Source organism: Emys orbicularis, chromosome 8 (genome assembly GCF_028017835.1).
Source record: "Emys orbicularis isolate rEmyOrb1 chromosome 8, rEmyOrb1.hap1, whole genome shotgun sequence".
NCBI lineage: Eukaryota > Metazoa > Chordata > Testudines > Emydidae > Emys > Emys orbicularis.
The window spans coordinates 49,378,093-49,398,001 of NC_088690.1; the positions used below are offsets into that span (position 1 = coordinate 49,378,093).

General features: G+C 39.9%; 1 protein-coding gene across 1 annotated transcript in view; it reads right to left on the reverse strand.

Moving 5' to 3' along the window:
• The window catches only part of CDC73 (cell division cycle 73), a 194,808-nt gene that overhangs the window by 165,423 nt on the left and 9,476 nt on the right, over positions 1-19,909 (reverse strand). The window contains exons 2-7 of the mRNA XM_065408934.1: positions 16,127-16,232; positions 12,266-12,335; positions 11,409-11,471; positions 11,266-11,318; positions 7,992-8,080; positions 4,735-4,951 (exon numbers count right to left, since the gene is read on the reverse strand). Coding sequence (XP_065265006.1) covers positions 4,735-4,951; positions 7,992-8,080; positions 11,266-11,318; positions 11,409-11,471; positions 12,266-12,335; positions 16,127-16,232 — 598 coding nt within the window. The remainder of the gene's footprint in view (positions 1-4,734; positions 4,952-7,991; positions 8,081-11,265; positions 11,319-11,408; positions 11,472-12,265; positions 12,336-16,126; positions 16,233-19,909) is intronic.

The following is a 19,909-nucleotide window of genomic DNA, read 5'->3' on the forward strand; positions in this document are numbered from 1 at the left end:
TACTGGTGCAGTTGTCCTGAACTGTGAAAGCACCATCCCCAAAGAGCCCAACAAAGAAGGGATTTAGGAGCACGTCAAGAGATGGGCCATGAAATCCACAAAGCCAGTAGCTAGGAACTCCCAGCATAAGCATCATAAAAATGGATATAGCAACCATTCCAGCTTGTTGATTAATGTAGAGACCATGGAAGGATGGTGGTGCAGTCCTTCCAGTCTTCCCAGAGGTTGGGTGGTATGGGGAAAGAATGGGGCTAGCTAATGTTCCCTCAATCCTGTGGGTATGACTCAATCTCATGTAGAAAAAGTAACTTTGAAACATCCTATATTTTAGTTTGTGGAAAAATATTCCACAATAAAATATGAATCAAAAGCTCTCACTGTAGTTAAGGTTGGAGTTCATTGTTTGCAGTACATTTGGAAATGGTTTATAGAGGAAAAAGGGATAAAAAATACGGAAGAGCTCAGGAAGTTCTCAAAAAACCCTGCTCCCAGGAGAATGGAGGTTTACTTAAAAAAGTACATGAATACACAAGCATAATCATAGGGCACTTGTTAGATTTCAATTCTGAGATTTTTCCTCACACAACTCCCACATGTTCAACCCAACCTACTGAGTTACCACACTGCTTAGTATCTGAGAAACATTTCTGGGCATGCTGTGAGAAAAGGTTTTTAAGCTAGGTACATCAAAAACCACTGAGATGGAAAGACTCCCTGCCAATATTCCTGTTAACTCTGCAGCTCTTCCTTCCAGCTCCAGCACGAACTAATTTAATTTGTTATAAAGGACGAATAAGTGCCATTAACGCTCTCATGGTACAGACTGAACAAAGGAAATGCTCTTTGCTTACAGACTGGTCACTGAAATCTGCAGTGGGCAGAATTCAAATGCTCAATTGTCACAGGTTATTTTGGAAGGGGGGGGGAGAAATGGGGTGAAAGGAAGGAATTAATTAAGGAATAACTGTTTCAGCAAAAGGTAAGGGTTTCCTCATGTGTTCAGCTCTTTGTTTTACAAAATAAAAGTTCAGATACCTGAAATCAAGTTTCCCTTCTTGTCTGGTTTACTGCTGGGGGAATTCTACGCCACTGCACATGCACAGAACTCATGTCCCCTGCAGACTTTTTTTCTCTGAAAACACATTCTGCCTGAGAGGTGCTGCAGTTATGCCTTTCACCCAGCAGTGGCTACTGTGGCACCAGAACAGAGGGCAGCCGGCTCAACAGCAGCTATGGAGGAAGGAAGGAAGAAAAGCCTGCATTCCTAACAGCGCCCTGCCCGTAGGGTCAAGTGAGGAGACACGGGATATGCGGGAGGGACAGAGAGAGCAGGGCACACAGAGCTGCAGGGGGTCACAGATTGGGGTTCAGAAGGGCTAGTGCAGGGGGACAGACTGGGACAGAGGCAGAATGGGAGTGCGGGTGTAGGGCCATATGGGGATGGCTGAGTGGGGGTGCAAAGATACATAGGGACAGGGTAGCTGAGTGGGGGTGGAGGGACACATGAAGACCGGGGGGGGGGGGGGGGGAAAGATGTGCCTGACTGAATTGGAAAAGCTAGAGGTCAGCATGGGGAAGGCTCCCCAACTCCCTAACAATCCCTCCCCCCTCCGGCCAAAAAACCCATACTTCTCCCACCCATAGCCAACAACCCTCCAGGTTCACTCCTAGGCTCCTTCCCTCTCCCTCAGTTCCATTACCCCTGACTCCCCCAAGCCTTGGCACTGCTTCTGTGGGGTGCGGAAAATACATTTCAGAATTGTAGTTTAAATGAATTATTACTCAAAATTCTGTATTAATATGCCTAGTAAGGACTCTATTTGTCAAAAAACATTTGCTGAATCTTTTTTGTTGTCTGTATTGTTACAGACATACTTGCTGATAGGCTTTTTGAAATAAATTACCAAAATAATTGAAACCGGCTTTATTATATTGTATTATTTTGACAAATAAAATATGCAGAATTTTACAGAATTTTAAAATATTGTGTGCAGAATTTTTAATTTTTTGGCACAGAATTCCCCCAGGAGTATAGTATACATCTTTGGAGCAGGAAACCAACACCAGTCATTCTCAATGTTTTATTCTGTAGCTGTTCTACTTAAAGGTCCAATCTTAAATTATCTTCGACAGAGTATATATATCCACTCTGGTAAAAAATGTTTTCTAGCTGAAGAACTTACAATGGGAATCCCTTATTAATATTTTTCCAAAGATTTGTAGCATTAAAAATGTAAATATCACTTCTGGCATATCTGAACCAGTCAATATTTCAGTTCAAATTCTTTGAAATTATATAAATATCTGACAAGACAAGTCTAACCCTCTCTCTATAAATAGATTTGTTGTCAAGAAAGTGACTACAATGGCAAGACCTCATGCCACCTAATTTGGTGAATGTCAACGCTTCAGACTCCATTAACTACATGCTTTACAAATCTTTGTAAAGGAAAATGCTATTTACTATCACTGAAGCAGAAGCAAGATCTACGGTAGCAAGACCTGTCCAAACTTAAGGGGAAGGTTGATCTACACATCCTTAATCTAATTAGAAATAAACGTACATATTTCACTTCTGTTGAAAACATTTTTAACTACTCTTTCAGTAACACCTAAATTTACTATACCTGAAAAAAATAAAATAGTGATTTCCTCTAATACCTCTGTTTACTTTGTGCATTTGACAGTATTTTGCATACAGTTTCCACTTTGTGTTGGTCTTTTACACAAAGGTGAGAAAAATGCCTTAAAATAGGAAATTGTGGCTGTAAAGAAAAAAAATTCAAACACTTGTAAAGCAACTGAGCCAAGTAACCTTGTCTTTAGTTGATTATTTCTCACACCTGCATAGTACACCTTGAGCTACTGATAGAACAAGGAAGGCCCAAAACCTGCACTGAGAACTGTGCAAGTAGAGTCCTGGAAAGAGATCAGTTTCTTTGCCCTTCCACTTTACGTCACTGCTTCATATACCCCAAGAAAGGTCCTAAGATTTGATCAGTCTCTATTACTGCCCTCAGGAACCCACTGCTCTCCCCTGTTTCCTATGGGTAGATTGGAAATGAAGAATCTCTATCCTCCTCATTCTCTTCTACAGATTGGTCGCAAAGTGGTCCCATGGAGAAGAGCAAGCTTAGTGACAACCCATATGCCTCATCCTTGCTCTCTCCCCTACCTTCGTGGAGAGGCCTGTATTAGAATCTGCCAAACTCCACTATTCCCTGACTCCGTCCCACAGCAGAGCTTCTGGAGTGGAACTCCCATCTCCGCCCCTAAACCGGCTCCACATGGTTCCTGTCGAAGTCACATGCTAAGGATGGGGATGGCCCCTCTAGATAAGTGCAGGACTCTGGGGGAGGGGAAAAGCCACCCAGGCTCCTGCAGTTTCTACATGGTTTCTGTAACAACTGCTAAAATCTTGAATATTCAAAATTTAATTTTGTTTAGTAAGAAAGATTGACCCTGGATGGGGTTAGTAACAAATAGCAGCAGGAACATGACTGGCTCTACAGTATTCTTTCAGCAAGACAGTGTTTAGGCATGAAAGCCAGAAGTGCAGCTCCATCACCCTTAACAATGACAATATATTGTTGTTTATTCCTCTGAGTTTTCCCCTCCTTGTAAACCCCACCACCTAGGTCCAAAGACTAAAGGATTTTTTCGTGTTATTACTCTCCCTGTCAATTTAAAATCTTTTACCTAACAAGAGGTTCAAACAAGGCAGAAATCTTCTGAGCATGGTAATGAGCAGGACCCTTGCCAACTCCAGGGCTCACACCAGCTTTATTCCATGATGAGTTAAGATAAGGTGAACATGAAGCCCAAACTACTTTGCTTCCCTTTGAACTATTCCAGTTTAGACGCTACTAAGGCCATGTCTACACTACTACTTATGTTGGCAAAACGTATGCCGTTCAGGGGTGTGAAAAAAAACACCTCTGTAACCAACCTAAGTTTTGCTGGCATAAGTGGTAGTATGCACAGCACTATGTCGACAGGAGAGTGTCTCCCGCCAACACAGCTACTGCCACTCGATGTGATTTTATGATGTCAACAGGAGAGCTCTCTCTGTATCAGTACAGCTGTGTCACTTTAAGCTTGCTAGAGTAGACATGGCCTAAGTTACCAAGCAAATTACAAGGCCCAGTGTAATGAAGATAAAAATAATCTCTCTCAACTGAGCTTTTTCCAAGTATGCCAGTGGCCGTTCAGCCTACTGTTTTCCTGCCACACTGTGTTTTGTTAGTCTTACTTTTTTTTCAATCAAATCTATTTCCATTTTGTAGGGAGGAAAAACCTTTAGGCACTACCCATGGAGTTCAGGGCACGAAAGATTGGGCAAGAGGATAGAAATTGATTTAGCAATGCATTACAGAAACTATTCAGAATTTTTTTTTTTTTTTTTAAATCCTATCTTTAAATCCTACAAAAGTGACATGACCAAGAAGTCTAGTTATTTAAAAACTGGTAAAAAGATCATCTGAGCAGCAGTAACTTCAGTTACTATTTGTAGCTGTCAAGACTGAAGGGGTGGCAAAGAAAATTACAAAGATGAAAAGAATGAAACGGTTGTTACTTAGGTGTTATATTTGTATTAATTAATACATGTTAATATCATTCTGTTCAACTTAAAAACAAAACCAAGAAAGGTTTTTTCCTCAACTACTCAACATGGACAATGCATTCAGCTTCTAAATGCTGATTCAAAAAAAATTGATAAACAAAAAGCATTACCTTGCCTGTGCTTTGTAAAATTGTAGTTCTTGTCCTCCATACTCTCTCCCTGCTGACAATGTCTCTGGTTACATCTACCTCCGCATCAACAAAACTTCTTTGTTTAAGAGCAGTTATGTCATCATCCAGATCTGTCTTGATTGTAGATCTTTTCTTCGCCATGATTTTTGCTTTGATAGCAGCAATTTTTTCCACAGACATGGCTTCAGACAAGGATCTAAACAAGAATATCAGAGGCGGCTGAGTAAAGGCATAAATCAGTTATAAGTTTTGTGTTCTGAAGTACATATGAACAATCAGCCTTGATTTCCTCCCAAACTACTAGAAGTTTACATCTGTGCCATATATCATAAGGTGGTCTCCATAGAGACATCAGCACTGCTTCTTTGGCCATTAAAGCCATTCCCTGATAGATGACTTCCCAAGTAATTTAAAAATACCACAAGAAAACTAATACAATATACAGAGAGAGACACCAACCAGCGCTTATGAAATGTACAGCCCTGGGGCTAAAGGCTTCAGGTTACTGTAAGGACAACACTTGTCCCTCTGTTACCCACAAATGAATATAGTTCAAGTTACCTGTCTATTCAATCCTTGGCCACTGCTCGTGATGGTAAAAAGAGCGTAGTTTAGTACCAGCTATGGTATGCTGACACTTTTCCACTAAGAAGTGGACCAACATTACCAATTCATTTCACCCAGACCAAATAGTCAAGATGGCATTAAACTTTGTCGCTATGAACCTGTGCTGCATTTCAAAGAGTTCTTCTTGACCCAGTATTTCCCCATCCTATATTTTTTAAGTTGCATATGTGTTTATGTTAACACATTTAAACATAAACATTTAATGTGTTATGTGTTTATGTTTAAATGTGAACAAAATGAAACTCAGCTACCTGACAGCCTAACTCCAATTCAGATACTATCATTCTCAAAGTGAACTTCAAAATAAAATGAAAATTGAGTTAGGCAAAGAAGTCTGTGTTTAAGTCAATTTTCATTTTATTTTGCAGTTCACACTGAAAAAAGTGTATCTAATGAGCATGTGATTGGAAAGCATTCTATTTATGAAAGTAAGCTATGTAGAGAGGGATATTTTTGTTTGTGTAGTTTGTTTTTTGCAGTAGCTTAACTAATTTAACAGGTATGCACACACTTTAATACCTTTAAATATTATGTCACTTGCATTTTAAAAGAGAGTCTCTTTTGTACTATTAAAAAAATAAAAGACATGAGATACAAAAAATAATAATGAATACTCAGCAATCCTCATTGCAGCATTGCCTGGTACTCCACAGAACACTAAAGGCAGTCTGTGAAGCCATCCGAACATCAGGAACACCAAGACCCTCAGTGACCTGACTCAGTACAAAGAGTAGGTCACTAAACTTTTTGAAGTTAGACAGTGATTAAGAATTCTTATTGCAGGTAGCCTTTAATTACACCTATGCAGGTGGCAGTCTCCTTTATCAACGAAAGGTATGTTTTATCCTGGATTTAGGTGTTATTTGTGGATTCTAGACCATCACTTCACCAGGCTCTGAAAGTTCTTTCAAAGCTAGTGGATAAGATGAACATTGGAATAGTAACAACTGAGGCCTCCTTATCACACTGTCTGTACAGTCTGAAGAAATTTCACTTGATAGGGAAAAGATATTTGCTGAAGTCTTGTTCATTGTGGCATTCATCACAGTATCTGAGCTCCTCACAAACTAAGTCATCCACCACATCCCCTTCAGATTTGGAAGTGATATCCCCATTTTACAGCTGGGGAACTGAGGCACAGAAGAGATTAACTGACTTGCACAAGGTCACCCAAGAGGTCTGTGGCAGAGATAATTGAATCCAGACCTTCTGAGTCCCAGTGCAGAGCCTTAATAAGACCACTCATCTGTCCATTTGCATGTCTATATAAACTGACATACAACGTGTTTAGAGAACAACTCTGACATTCTCAATTACTGAATTCTTCAGTTTGATGGGACAGACAGAGAAATAACATACCTTTTTGCTCCACTAACTGGGACTGCTTCAATTAGAGCTCTAGGCTTTTTTGAATAGTTGGTTCAAAGTATTTTAGGGGGAAAGGGGTATTTTTGTAACTTTTCAGAATGCTTTTCTTACTAAGAGCTCACCGCTTCTAGAAACATTCTGCCTGGTTCTGAAGTGCACTGTTTGCTCTAGAACAGCTTGGCACCATTTTTATTCTTTCATAGCTGAGAAGTGCTAGAATAAGGAGACATCCAAATGCTCTGTCTCTTCCCCCAAGTCTCTTGAGTTTTCTTACTCAATTAGCCAATTAGAGTCTGACATATTCCCCAATGTCAAAACCAAGATTTTCGGAAACATAATAGAGTCTTTGCTCCATGCTTTAGGGAGCTAGGACGGGTCAAGGACAGAACTTGGAGGGATCCTGGGGTAATAATAAAAGGATAGGTCTAAGCAAGGAGAAAGTGGGTGGAGGGAAATGATGGGCAGTTATGCCCACAAAACCTAAGGCCTTTACATCAGCCAGGCTTTGCCATGGATCCATCAGATTCTCTGCCCAGCTTTGGGGAAATCCAGTTTAAGGCCCTGAAGGATGTTCATCTATATCCCTGTAGAATTTTGCAGAGGTACAAAGGAAAAGGAAAAGGAAACTGCTGAGCTATTTGAATCCTCAAGATGCTGATGACTTCTTGTGGCAATGAAAGTCTTCCTTCTCTGTATGTTTAGCAGAGCTTCATCTACACATATTATGGAAGATCAATCCAATTTAGAGACCTAATAGGGAACTCATCTGCGCTTCAGCTTGCTTCTTGCAAGGTTTTACTCCTTCTAGAGACAAAGTGGACACACACATTCCTCAACAACTTTGGGTGTTGTTTTAAATGCAGGAGATAAAGGGTAGCTGCTGTCCTCTATGGTGTTTCCCATTTTATTAGCCTGTCTATATAATACTATGGCAGAAACAAGGAAAAAGGAAAACACTAGTCAGTGACACAAACCAACAGTCTGATCACTTCTGGGTGCTGACTGATCAGTCACTGCTGTGAAGTTACCCCTCCAAAACAGGAGTCTGACCTCCAATCACATGAAGCTCTGCCGCAGTCTGATGGCTGACATTTTTCCAGAGACAGTTTTTCTGCAGAAATCCAGGGAACCCCTCAGTGGGGCTGCTGGACATACACTTGAGAACAGATGAAATAACTGGTCGGCTTTACCGTCCTTAAAACTAGCAATTACTACCCCAGGAGTGAAATAAGATTTCTTACCTGATCTGCTCTGTCTGCACAATACCTTCTTTATGCCCCTCCAACCGAGCTGCCAGCCGCTCCTTGTCAAGACGCACACACTCTTCATCCTAGTAGCAATAGCAATGTTTATTTATAAAGCAGCTTCAGTACAATCTCTCTGCCCTCTCTGAAAATTAGTAAGATTAAAACTGAAACTTCATAGAAATCAGCATGTTTAACTTTTTGTGACTAAAGAAATTCCTTGCCAATCTGGTGTAGTTTTGTAGCCATGCTGCACGGATGGATTGCTGACTGGTAGACTACTAAAAATTGATTCTTGAAAGAACACTGAGTAGTTAACAACTAAAGAAAGCTACAAGTCACCTCTTGAAAGTCACAGACAACAATTTAGAGAATGGCTTTTATGTTGGCTGCCAGAGCACATATTTCTTGAAATATGGAATTCCATCACCTCACTTTCCCTCCCAAACAAAATTTAAATGGTATTTAAGATTTGCACAGATATTTAAGTGATGTATTAGCACAGAAAGTCAAATTTAGTTTATATCTTGATGTAGATCCTCTCCAAATGGCACTCCCAAAACAAATTAAAGTAATTAACTCGTTATTAAAAAAAAAAAAAAAAAAAAAAAGCCAGATTCTCTTGTTGAACTGTGCTTAAGGCAGAAATGAAGTGGGAAGGGGCAGCAAAGGTGGACTTATGCCATCTTTTCATCTTTTTGAACTTAGGGCCAGCCAAAGTCAGTTTGGCACCCAAAAAAACTTAAAGCAGCATCAAGTCTGTTCCAAGTTGCATCCCACTCCCTATAGCTTGAAGGGACTGTTGTGACAGTGTACCTAGCCAAACTCCTACATCAGGCAGATATGGAGTCACCACACAGGGAGAATCCCCAGGTAGCTGGTTAAACAGGCTTTATAGACTTTGAGCTGCTAGAATAGCACAGTGTTTTCTTTAAGAACTATTTACAAAGAAGTCTGGTTAATTCTGAAGACCATGATAAGAAATCTGCAGTACCACTGAAGTGAAGCAGAACCATAACTTCATCGGATAATGCAATAAAGTTGTAGATCACCAGTACTCCATCCCACTGCCCCCTAACGTCTTTGCTTCATAGGAGTAGAGTCTTTGCACACTACTTACAGCTTCTCATGCCACTGCACCCAAGCATAAACCATGCTCCAATAAAATGTCTGTCTATTGAAGAGTTGAAGTGGTTGCAAAGACTAGCTCCTTCTGAGACGCAAATCCAAAGTGACAGCTGTAAACTGATGTGGCAGCTCCCTGTTTATTTTACAAATAATTTCAAGGCTTAACTGCTAATTGAAAAAGGGGCTCCCAGACATTAGTGTGAATTAATGAGGTTGTACTGTATACTGCCTATTAGAAGGTGAAGAACTTAAGTTAAACATCTGTGACAAATGTTAACATACTGATGTGGGCCCCTGAGCTGAAGATGTTTATCCAAGAAAGCAATAATAGAAACACAGTTTATTTAACATTAACTTTAAGAAACAGGTACCTCTCCCCCCCAGTTAATTTAAATGATTTTTCAAAAAGATTATTTGCATCCATCAAGTTGCACCCAACAAATTCTTTGCAGTGACCACTAATCAGCACGGGTTAGCCTTAAATTAATTAGCTTTTAAGTATTTTGTTATTCAAAAGACCAATGGGTTCATCAGCAGGGTCGGTAAACCGAGCGATCACACGAAACAGCTAGGCCACAGGAAAGAATGAGGACAGACAGGATCCATCTATATTGCAAGAACCACTTTTCAGAGGACCTGGTTACAGAGTTGTCTCCTGAACACAGCTGCAAAGATCAAGACTGCAGCATGGTTCCAGAATATACTTAAACCAGAGTTTAGTCTACACAAGATGGAACTGTGTCCAGACACAACTGAGTGCCTATACTGTGCTGCTAAGGTCTTGGTCTGTCCAATCTTGTTTTAACTATATCACAACATGCCTGTGATGTAAACATAAAAAATGGGCAAACTGTGGCATTAGCACAGACAAGCCCTTAAAGTGAAGCTATGTTGTATGCTTTTCAACATACATCTGAAAATGAAGCAAAAATTGGTAGAGAGACTGTTAGTAAGTCATATACTCAATTATGATATGAATCACTCATCTACTAAGCACCAGGCTAGTGAAAGAGTGAAGAGGTGGAATAATTTGCAGTAGCTTCACTAACTGTGAGCACATCTAATCCACTTTATCAGCAATGGCACCACCCCTCCTAAATCTTTTGAGGATGACTCTACTCTAAAACAAGTTATTTTTCCACAGCAAAATGGTAAAAATAAATCATGATTTTAGTTTAAAATAGGACAAGTTACAGGACAATATTTTAATTGTTTGCTATAGAAAATAATAAAAGTTAATTTGTTATAGAATAGTAGGAACATTTAGTAATATTTAACTGGTAGTTTCAGACCACCTAAAAAAAGAAGCCTATAATACACAGGACATATGTACAGCCAATTTCATAGAGGAATCTTAGCAACCAACTGACAAGGATGACACAAAAAGGTAACTGAGAAAAAACATTAAATCAGATTGTCACAGACTCATGGTCTTGACTGTAAGTAATGCTAACCACTTCCTAATTGAATAAATAAATGTAATATATTGCTTTGAAGATGCACTTGTGTAAGTACACCATTAAATGAACTGCCAGGATGTCAGGTCAGACTAAGGGTAACAATGGTGGACTGTAGTTTCACATGTTACCAAGAGCACTGTAGTATCAGAACAGGTAAACCAAGTATGATAAGGATCCTTTAACAAACACACCTAGAATAATGATGGGAAGATGTAAATTAAAGGTCAAATGCTTTGGTCTTGAATGGGGAAGTAAGAGTAGCTACATGTTAAGAGGATGAAATGTGCCTAGGTATTTTTTTAATGCCAGTAAATAGGATTTAGGTCCCAATCCTTCAGCCCTTATTCAAGCAACTAGGCTAACTTCCAGCCATGTGATACAAAACATACATCCATGATCTATAAAGTTGCAGATTTCCCCTCTTATACTACAGACCACTTAAGTGTGTTAGAATTTAAAGCCAGTAAAGTCAAACATCAAAGTTCAAAGGAGAGGCTGAAATTCCTACTAAGTACTGGTGCACAGTCTCCATTTAATTCACATAAACAACTCCCATTCACATTAATGGGAGAAGTATGTGAACCTACAGGAAAGGAAGTTTATCTAAATTACAATATCAGATAAAAAAAATCTAGTTAGTCCCAGAAGAAACTCAGATGGATGACATTAGTCATTTGCATTACCTCTATTCTTGGTTTCTTTGCTTCTGCTAATATTTCATCTGCTGCTCTTTTAACTAAAGGGGAAAAAAAGGTAATTAAAAATGCAGAATTGTGGTGGGCTTTCATAAAATTCATACCAACTCTGCTTAGCAGTTAAATCATACCTTGAGTGGATCGCTGAAGACCAATTTCAAGTGGTGCACTTCTGTCTATACTTGATGACGTTGCTAAGGTTCAAACACAAAATTGTATGTAAGTATTCAAAGATGTGAGCACAGGAAGCAAACAGCACTGCAAAGGTAACAAATATTTTGTAATCTGGAATCAAGTATCTCTGTAAATTCACTTACATTTGTAAGAGGAAATTAAACTAATGGCCCCCATTTGAAATAAAAGCATGCTTATCATACATATCACAAAAAGAGAGTAGCCTCAAATTCCAATTTACTAAAAAATACAGTACTACAAGAAAAACTGCAGAGAAAATATTGAAAACACAACATGCATTAGTATTCATCTACAGACAGGCTAACATCTTCAAGCACCTCTCTTCTCTGACTACTGGTAACCTAGATTTTAATGCTGGAAGACCATACAAATTGCTATGCTGCTAATGAATAAGTGTTAGCATGTAATATATCATTTTAGCAAACTGTAGGACTCATACTCTCAATTCTGGTATAGTACGTGTGTGGTATTACTGAATAGGTCTTTGTCACACTCTAGAAAACAGTATATGCACATCCCTACCACACAGCAGCATTAACATCTGAAGAAGCTGTTGGCTCAGCTGTCACGGTTTGTTTTATCATATAGCTACTAATGACACACAGAGACAGACAAGTGAAATTTAGAACAAAGAGGTGGCAGAACACCTGTAAGCCCATTTGAACAGGCCTCATATACTCCAACATATATACAGGTTCATATGTCCACTCTTGTTTAATCTCTCCCTCCCCACTGCAAAAGTGAAGCAATAAAATGCAGTTTAGCAGTGCTAAAAAGGAAGAACTTCACTCACATGTTTCCCCATTTAGGTACGCAAGTAGATCTTTTCTGTCAGGTCTTCTTACCACAGGAATGTTTTCAGTCTGAAAAGAATTGAAGATTTTATTTTACATAGACCACATTCAAAAACAGGATGCCTCAGAACAAAACCCAAAATAATATGACATGTTTAAAGTTTGTGGGGAAGACATTTCCTTTATTTAGAAGTTGCTGTTTGATACACAAATTATATTGTAAATAAATTATAAGATCTGTTAGAAATGGAGAGCTGCAGAATCCTCATCTACTAGGTTTTCTAACAACTTTACCCACAGTGCTTAGTAACTATACAACCACATGCAAGCTGTTTTTGTGAAAAACTGTTGTTGGCAACACATGATAAAACAGAACCACTACGTTTCAGGTCTTTTTTCTTTTAAATTGTTCACAAGAATGATCCTATTTTTCAAAGTTTTCTTTTACAGTAAATCTGTTGAGTATGAGAGTTTAAAATTAAGCATTTGCTCATAAAGCAGTGCTTCATCAGGAAATGAATTATTTCATAAAATGAACCAAGTGAGGAAGGCTTTTCTCTTAGCACTTGCCATGGTTCCTGCATGGTTACACAGTAAACCATAAGCTAAAATAGGAAGAAGAGAAAGGGCTATTAAGCTTTATCCCCAGCCTACCCAAACGCTTTCAACATATTAAAAAAATACAGCTGGCTCCACTTAAATGCATAATGGTACGTGTAACACCAATGTACTGTCCAGGTCAGCAGCCAACAGATTGCAATTACTTTTCAAGCATCCAGGAATGTTCTAGGTACATCACAAAATAAATATTAGGTAGCTGCTCAACATTGGTGGATGCATAATTCATTTAAGCTGCATTCAAAATTCAAGGTGCACATGCTATTCTCAACTTAATTACTTCCAATAAATCAATGGCAACATTGGGCATATCATTTAACATCTTGGCTCATTTCTGGGATCATCTATGCCACCTCAAGTAAAATTCTGGTAGACAGATTGCAGTCTAAATCGGTTAGAATTTCTGACTAACATTATTTTAGCCATCTGAGCATTTTGTTCCAATTTACATCACAGTAAATAGCTACTATTTTTGGATTTGGGTGTAGTCCTTTTGCATGCAGTATATCGAGGTAGTCTTATGATTATGTACCTAAGCAGAGTGTAGAATAAACTAAATTACCTTCAAGTAAAGTCTACTAGATGGAAACACTCTGCAGGTAAGCAAATGTTTAGCCTAAAAATCTTTACAGTATCTCTTTCAGTTTAGTTGGTTTGTCACAAACATAGGCTATCTGAAAAAAACATTAAAGTTATAGCCACTTGTCATAAACATACAGATAAGGGTAGCATAAAATCCCTCCTGAGCAGCTGTACTGAATCTTTACCTGTTAAGAAGCTCAAATAACCTGATTGGCACCTGACCAAAAGGACCAATAAGGAAAGAAGATACTTTCAAATCGGGGGCGGGGAGGGGCAGAGGGAAGGTTTTGTTTGGGCTCTCTTTGTTTGTTCCCTCTCCCACGAGAGAAGCCAAGCAGGGACAACATCTCCTGAAAATATACCTGGAATAATCCATCTAAGAATTACGGAAATTGTAAGTGAGGCAAGGAATGTGTTAGGTTATCTTTTGTTTTAGCTTGTGAATTTTCCCTATGCTAAGAGGGAGTTTTATTCCTGTTTTGTAATTGTGAAGCAGAGTCCAGAGGGGAGTTCTCTGTGTTTTAAATTTTTTTTATTACCCTGTAAAGTTACCTTCCATCCTGATTCTGCAGGTGTGATTCTTTTACTTTTTTTCTTTACAATAAATTTCTTCTTTTAAGAACCTGATTGATTTTAGTGTCCTAAAGATAAAGGGTCTGGTTTGTACTTACATTAAAGGCAATTGGTTGGTATATTATTCTCAAGCCTCCCCAGGAAAGGGAGATAGGGCTCCAAGTGGCCCCTCCCTGAATTTTTGTTTAAATCACTTGGTGGTGGCAGCAATACCGTCCAAGGACAAGAAAAGGAATTTGTGCCTTGGGGAAGTTTTTAACCTAAACTGGTGGAATAAGCTTAGGAGGTCTTTCATGCAGGTCCCCACATCTGTACCCCAGAGTTCAGAGTGGGGAGGGAACCCTGACACCACTCAAGAACACACCTCTGATCCAGCATTTTTGCAGGGACAGCCTTTCCCATTTTCATTTCAAGTTAAGAAACCGCATTTATATTTCTCACACAAAATCAACTGCAAGTTACAGTTAAGCTGTTAAAAATGAAACCTTAAAGATGCTCTAAGTAAAAGACTGATCTTCAAAGGAGCAAAAGAAAGAAGATGGCTTTTAATGTACAAACATTAGTGCTAATCTGGTTCTTTAGATGTATTAAACAGAAATTTTCTGAAAAGATAAGACCATATGTAACCAAAAGCCCTTGTTTTGATAGCTTTTAATACCAGGGTTTAAACTATCACTAAACACACATAGCAGAGATGCTATGCTTGAACTGAGACACAGATTAATGAACCAATAAAACACACCTTGTCGTGTCTTTCTACTTAGTTTTGCCACTGTCTTAAGAACAAAAGAATATTTGTTTTTAAAATATGTTCAAATATATCAAATAATTCCTAGCTGGAAGACTAAGAATGGCAAAAAAAATAACTTCCTGTTTTCAAGCTTACAAATAAGTAGTAATAGATTATTTTACATTTAACTCCCTCTTCCCACCTGAGTTCAGAATAGGAGAAGGATGTGTGTGCTCAGTTGCCATATCCAGCACTGCTTCTGATTAACATGCTATCCTATAGTATTATGCATACTTTTCCACATGATTTTGTAATCTTTTCTCTTAAATTCTCTTCTTTAAAACAATGTCAGAGTCCACATTAAGTCCGGTACTCAGTGTGTCAACTATTACAATTACTGTGAACAGTGAATCAATTTCATTCTACTCATTCAATAAGAAAATTAAGAGCAGGTGTCAACGATTTTAGACACACAAAGTGGGTGAGGTGTTGGTGAAAGACAAGCTTTTGAGCTTCACAGAGATATTCTTCAGGTCAAAGATTTTAGTCAATTTCAGTATTTCAGACTAACAGATGCTAACAGAATACAAAATATTGTACTAACTTGGATCAATCTTAATGCTTATGAAGTATTCAAGAAAGAAGGTACAGGCCACAAAGTGATTTACTTGTACTGTCAATATTGAAGTATTAAAATATGACAGCCTTTTTCAGCAATATAGTGATTATGCTGAAACATATTCTATGCTCTCTTTACTAGTCCTGTATTGTTTTCCTTCATGTTACCCTAACCTCAGTCAGCAAGTGCTTTTTATGATAAATAAATAAAAAACTTCTTCAGAGAGCATGTGTGAACAGGCTATAAACAACTTACTCACCACTGTTGAAAAAGTATACAGAGCATCAAGGGAAGAACTAAGAGGAGTGAAACTGTTCTGCACAAGACTGGAGTGGACATTTTGTCAGAAAACAGTGGAGATGTTTCAATATAAAAATGCAGACGGTTTCGATTTTTCAGAAGAGGAGATTATTACTATTATTATTTTACAGCTCGGCTGTACCAATCAAGTAACAATTCCAGTTAGGTGAGGAGCGAAAACAATAATGCCAGTCACTGAAAGCTGAGCTTATTAAAGTTATGTTTTTACTGTTGTTCATGATTATAACTATGCCATACCATGTTGTTAGCCAAGTAACTATCAAGAAACAGCTGAGTATTTGTAAGTATGTTAGTGAATGTCACAGTAACTGTTCTCCTAATTTCCTGAAAATACTAACATGATCACAAAAATTATTAGCTGTCAAGCATGCACCCTCCAACATTATTAAGGAACAAAGTTCCATGTGCTCTACTTACTGCAGCACGCCGGACGTAAACAGGATGTGAAAGGTGCACATTATTCAGCAGGAACAAGATAGAGTCCAAAGTGTAGTATTCCCTGGGCTGGCCTTCTTTCCCTGTCCTGTAACATCAAGAAACAGATTTTATTTACAACCGTATTTCCTCACACATATACTCCTCATTAATCTTGTTTGGTATATCAAGCTATTTAAAAAAAAAAAAATGAAAAGCCACTGATCAAATTTGTCAGCATGAGTACAACAGATATTTTATCAATCATTACCCACATACTTACAACCTCTACATGGAATGGATTCAAAACTCCAGAAGTGGCTGGAGTAATTAGGTGTAAGAAAAGAGGCCAACTAATAAAAGTATAAAAGTATATAGTTGTCAAGAATTGTAACTATAAGATTAATATTTGTTTTTCTTTTTAAAAGTTTTGGAAGACAAACCACTACTTCATGTTTATTCTCCTAATTTTCAAAAGAGCTGCAATAACTTACTCAGACCCTTGGGGATGGGGGAGAGGGGCTGAGGAGATTTTCAACATCCATTGGGAAATAATTTAAAGTGTTCTCCAGATGACTTGCTCTGGAAATAGATATGTAAAATCTTCATTGTAAAATCTATGCTAGTGAAGAGCTCAGAGACTTCACAAACCAAGTGTATCCTAAATATCTGAGGCACAAGAGAGTCTGGATACAAGCAAAATGTAAGGGATCCTCATAAGGAACATGATAACAAGCTATTCAGAAGATAAACCAGTAAGATGGAAATAGATTTACAAATTTATACTGGACTCCCAGATTGCTGGCGTCAGACAGTGTCATTTTTCAGCAACACGGCTGCTAAAAGCACATTAGGAGTTCAGCCTGATCTTCAAAGTAACGTCTCTTTGCACAAGCAAATGACTTTTCCAGCATACCCTAAATAGCGTTTTCTGTGCCTTGTGACCAACTATCAACCATTAAGGTAGCACCTAGGGCTTGAAAACTCCACCACAGAAGCAGCAAGCTTACCAAGAGAAGATGGGGGCATAAGACATAACCTGCAGAATTTTAGCTTATTGAACATTTATGCTTTAAAGAGCACCTACCAAATATGAACCAAGTATAAATCAATGTAGTAATGTGGTCCCCACGTTCCAGACACCTGTGCCTCTACAGGTGCTATGACTGTTGCTTTACTAACCTACAGTAGATTGAAACTGACTAGACTGGTCAGTTTCAATGATACTATCAGGAACCACAGACCAGCAGCCAAGCTATCAAGAATCATATTGGTGGGGGAAGAGAAGGAGAGAGAGGTGTACAGCTTCAAATCAATTAGACACATACTAGCCAAGAGCTGGTTTTAAAGCTAGTGCCCACAAAGCCAGGTTTTAGGATTGGCACCCTGGTAGAAATCCCAACAATCTGCCATCCCCAGAAGCTGATGACAGTGAGAGGGAGGGGGCGGGCCCAAGTCACTGCCCCAGCGGCTTACTGATGGGGCCCCTCCCACTTATTTTCATCTTTTTTTTACCATTGGCTAGTGGATGTCTAGAAAATTTCTTGAGCCCTGGTAGTAATGAAAGCTCTTCCTCCATTCAACATCCCCAGAAGTGATGTCATCCACAACAAATACCTGGTTTGTGCAGTAGTATTAGCACTTTTAAAAAAAAAAAATCATTTTAGATTGTCTTGTTTCTTTGAACTACTGCTTATCTCTACGTGATCAGGCATAATAGGCATTTTAGTCTGAGTTTGTAACTGATCAATAAAAAGGCAGAAAAAACTGCTAGATCTCTATTACTACACTGGCTGAGGATATGGTGTTACAAGATGACATTCTGACTTGCTGATTAGGCTATTTCGATGATCTAATAGCCATCACCAACTCGCAACAGTGCGCTACTGGTACTTCATTGGTTAACCCCCATGAAAAAATTCCTACTCCCATTATGGGTGATGGGAAAGTTAATACAGAGCAAGGACACTAAGGGTATGTCTACACTACGAAATTAGGTCGAATTTATAGAAGCCGGTTTTATAGAAATCGGTTGTATACTGTCGATTGTGTGTGTCCCCACATAAAATGCTCTAAGTGCATTAACTTGGCGGACCGCATCCACAGTACCGAGGCTAGCGTTGACTTCCGGAGCGTTGCACTGTGGGTAGCTATCCCACAGTTCCCTCAGTCTCTGATGCCCATTGGAATTCTGGGTTGAGATCCCAATGCCTGATGATGCAAAAACAGTGTCGCGGGGGGTTCTGGGTACATGTCATCAGGCCCCTCCCCCTCCGTCAGAGCAACGGCAGACAATCGATTCGCGCCTTTTTACCTGGGTTACCTGTGCAGACAACATACCATGGCAAGCATGGAGCCCACTCAGCTCAGCTCACCGTCACCATATGTCATCTGGGTGCCAACAGACGTGGTACTGCATTGCTACAGAGCAGCAGCTAATTGCCTTTTGGCAGTAGACGGTGCAGTATGACTGGTAGCCGTCATCGGCTAGCTGGGTGCTGGCAGACGTGGGGCTGCATTGCTACACAGCAGCAGCTCCTTGCCTTTTGGCAGTGGATTCCTCAGTGAGTTCAATCAGAGGCACCTGGGCGACATGTTTTGTCTCCTGGCCTATTGAACCGTCTTGACGATGATGGCTAGCAGTCGTAGTACAGCATTTTCTGCCAAGCACCCAGAAGATGCTGATGGCTTAAGTTGTAAAAAATAGATGGACCAGATTTGTTCTGTATTCATTTGCTTCCCCCTCCCTCCGTGAAATCAACGGCCTGCTAAACCCAGGGTTTTGAGTTCAATCTTTGGGGGGGCCATTCTGTGTGACAGTTGTTTGTGTTTCTCCCTGATGCACAGCCACCTTTGTTGATTTTAATTCCCTGTAAGCCATGTCGTCACTCGCCCCTCCCTCCCTCCGTCAGACAATAGTTTCGCGCCTTTTTTCAGCCCAGACGCCATAGCACTGGGATCATGGAGCCCGCTCAGATCACCGCAGCAATTATGAGCACTATGAACACCACGCGCATTGTCCTGGAGTATATGCAGAGCCAGAACATGCCAAAGCAAAACCAGGCGATTGCAGCGCGGCGACGAGAATGATGAGGAAATTGACATGGACATAGACCTCTCACAAAGTACAGGCCCCAGCAATGTGCAAATCATGGTGTTACTGGGGCAGGTTCATGGCGTGGAATGCCGATTCTGGGCCAGGGAAACAAGCACAGACTGGTGGGACCGCATCGTGTTGCAGGTGTGGGATGATTCCCAGTGGCTGCGAAACTTTTGCATGCGTAAGGGCACTTTCATGGAACTTTGTGACTTGCTTTCCCCTGCCCTGAAGCGCCAGAATACCAGGATGAGAGCAGCCCTCACAGTTGAGAAGCGAGTGGCGATAGCCCTGTGGAAGCTTGCAACACCAGACAGCTACCGGTCAGTCGGGAATCAATTTGGAGTGGGCAAATCTACTGTGGGGGCTGCTGTGATCCAAGTAGCCAATGCAATCAAAGACCTGCTGATATCAAGGGTAGTGACTCTGGGAAATGTGCAGGTCATAGTGGATGGCTTTGCTGCAATGGGATTCCCAAACTGTGGTGGGGCGATAGACGGAACCCATATCCCTATCTTGGCACCGGAGCACCAAGCCACCGAGTACATAAACCGCAAGGGGTACTTTTCAATGCTGCTGCAAGCCCTGGTGGATCACAAGGGACGTTTCACCAACATCAACGTGGGAGGCCGGGAAAGGTACATGATGCTCGCGTCTTCAGGAACTCTGGTCTGTTTCAAAAGCTGGAG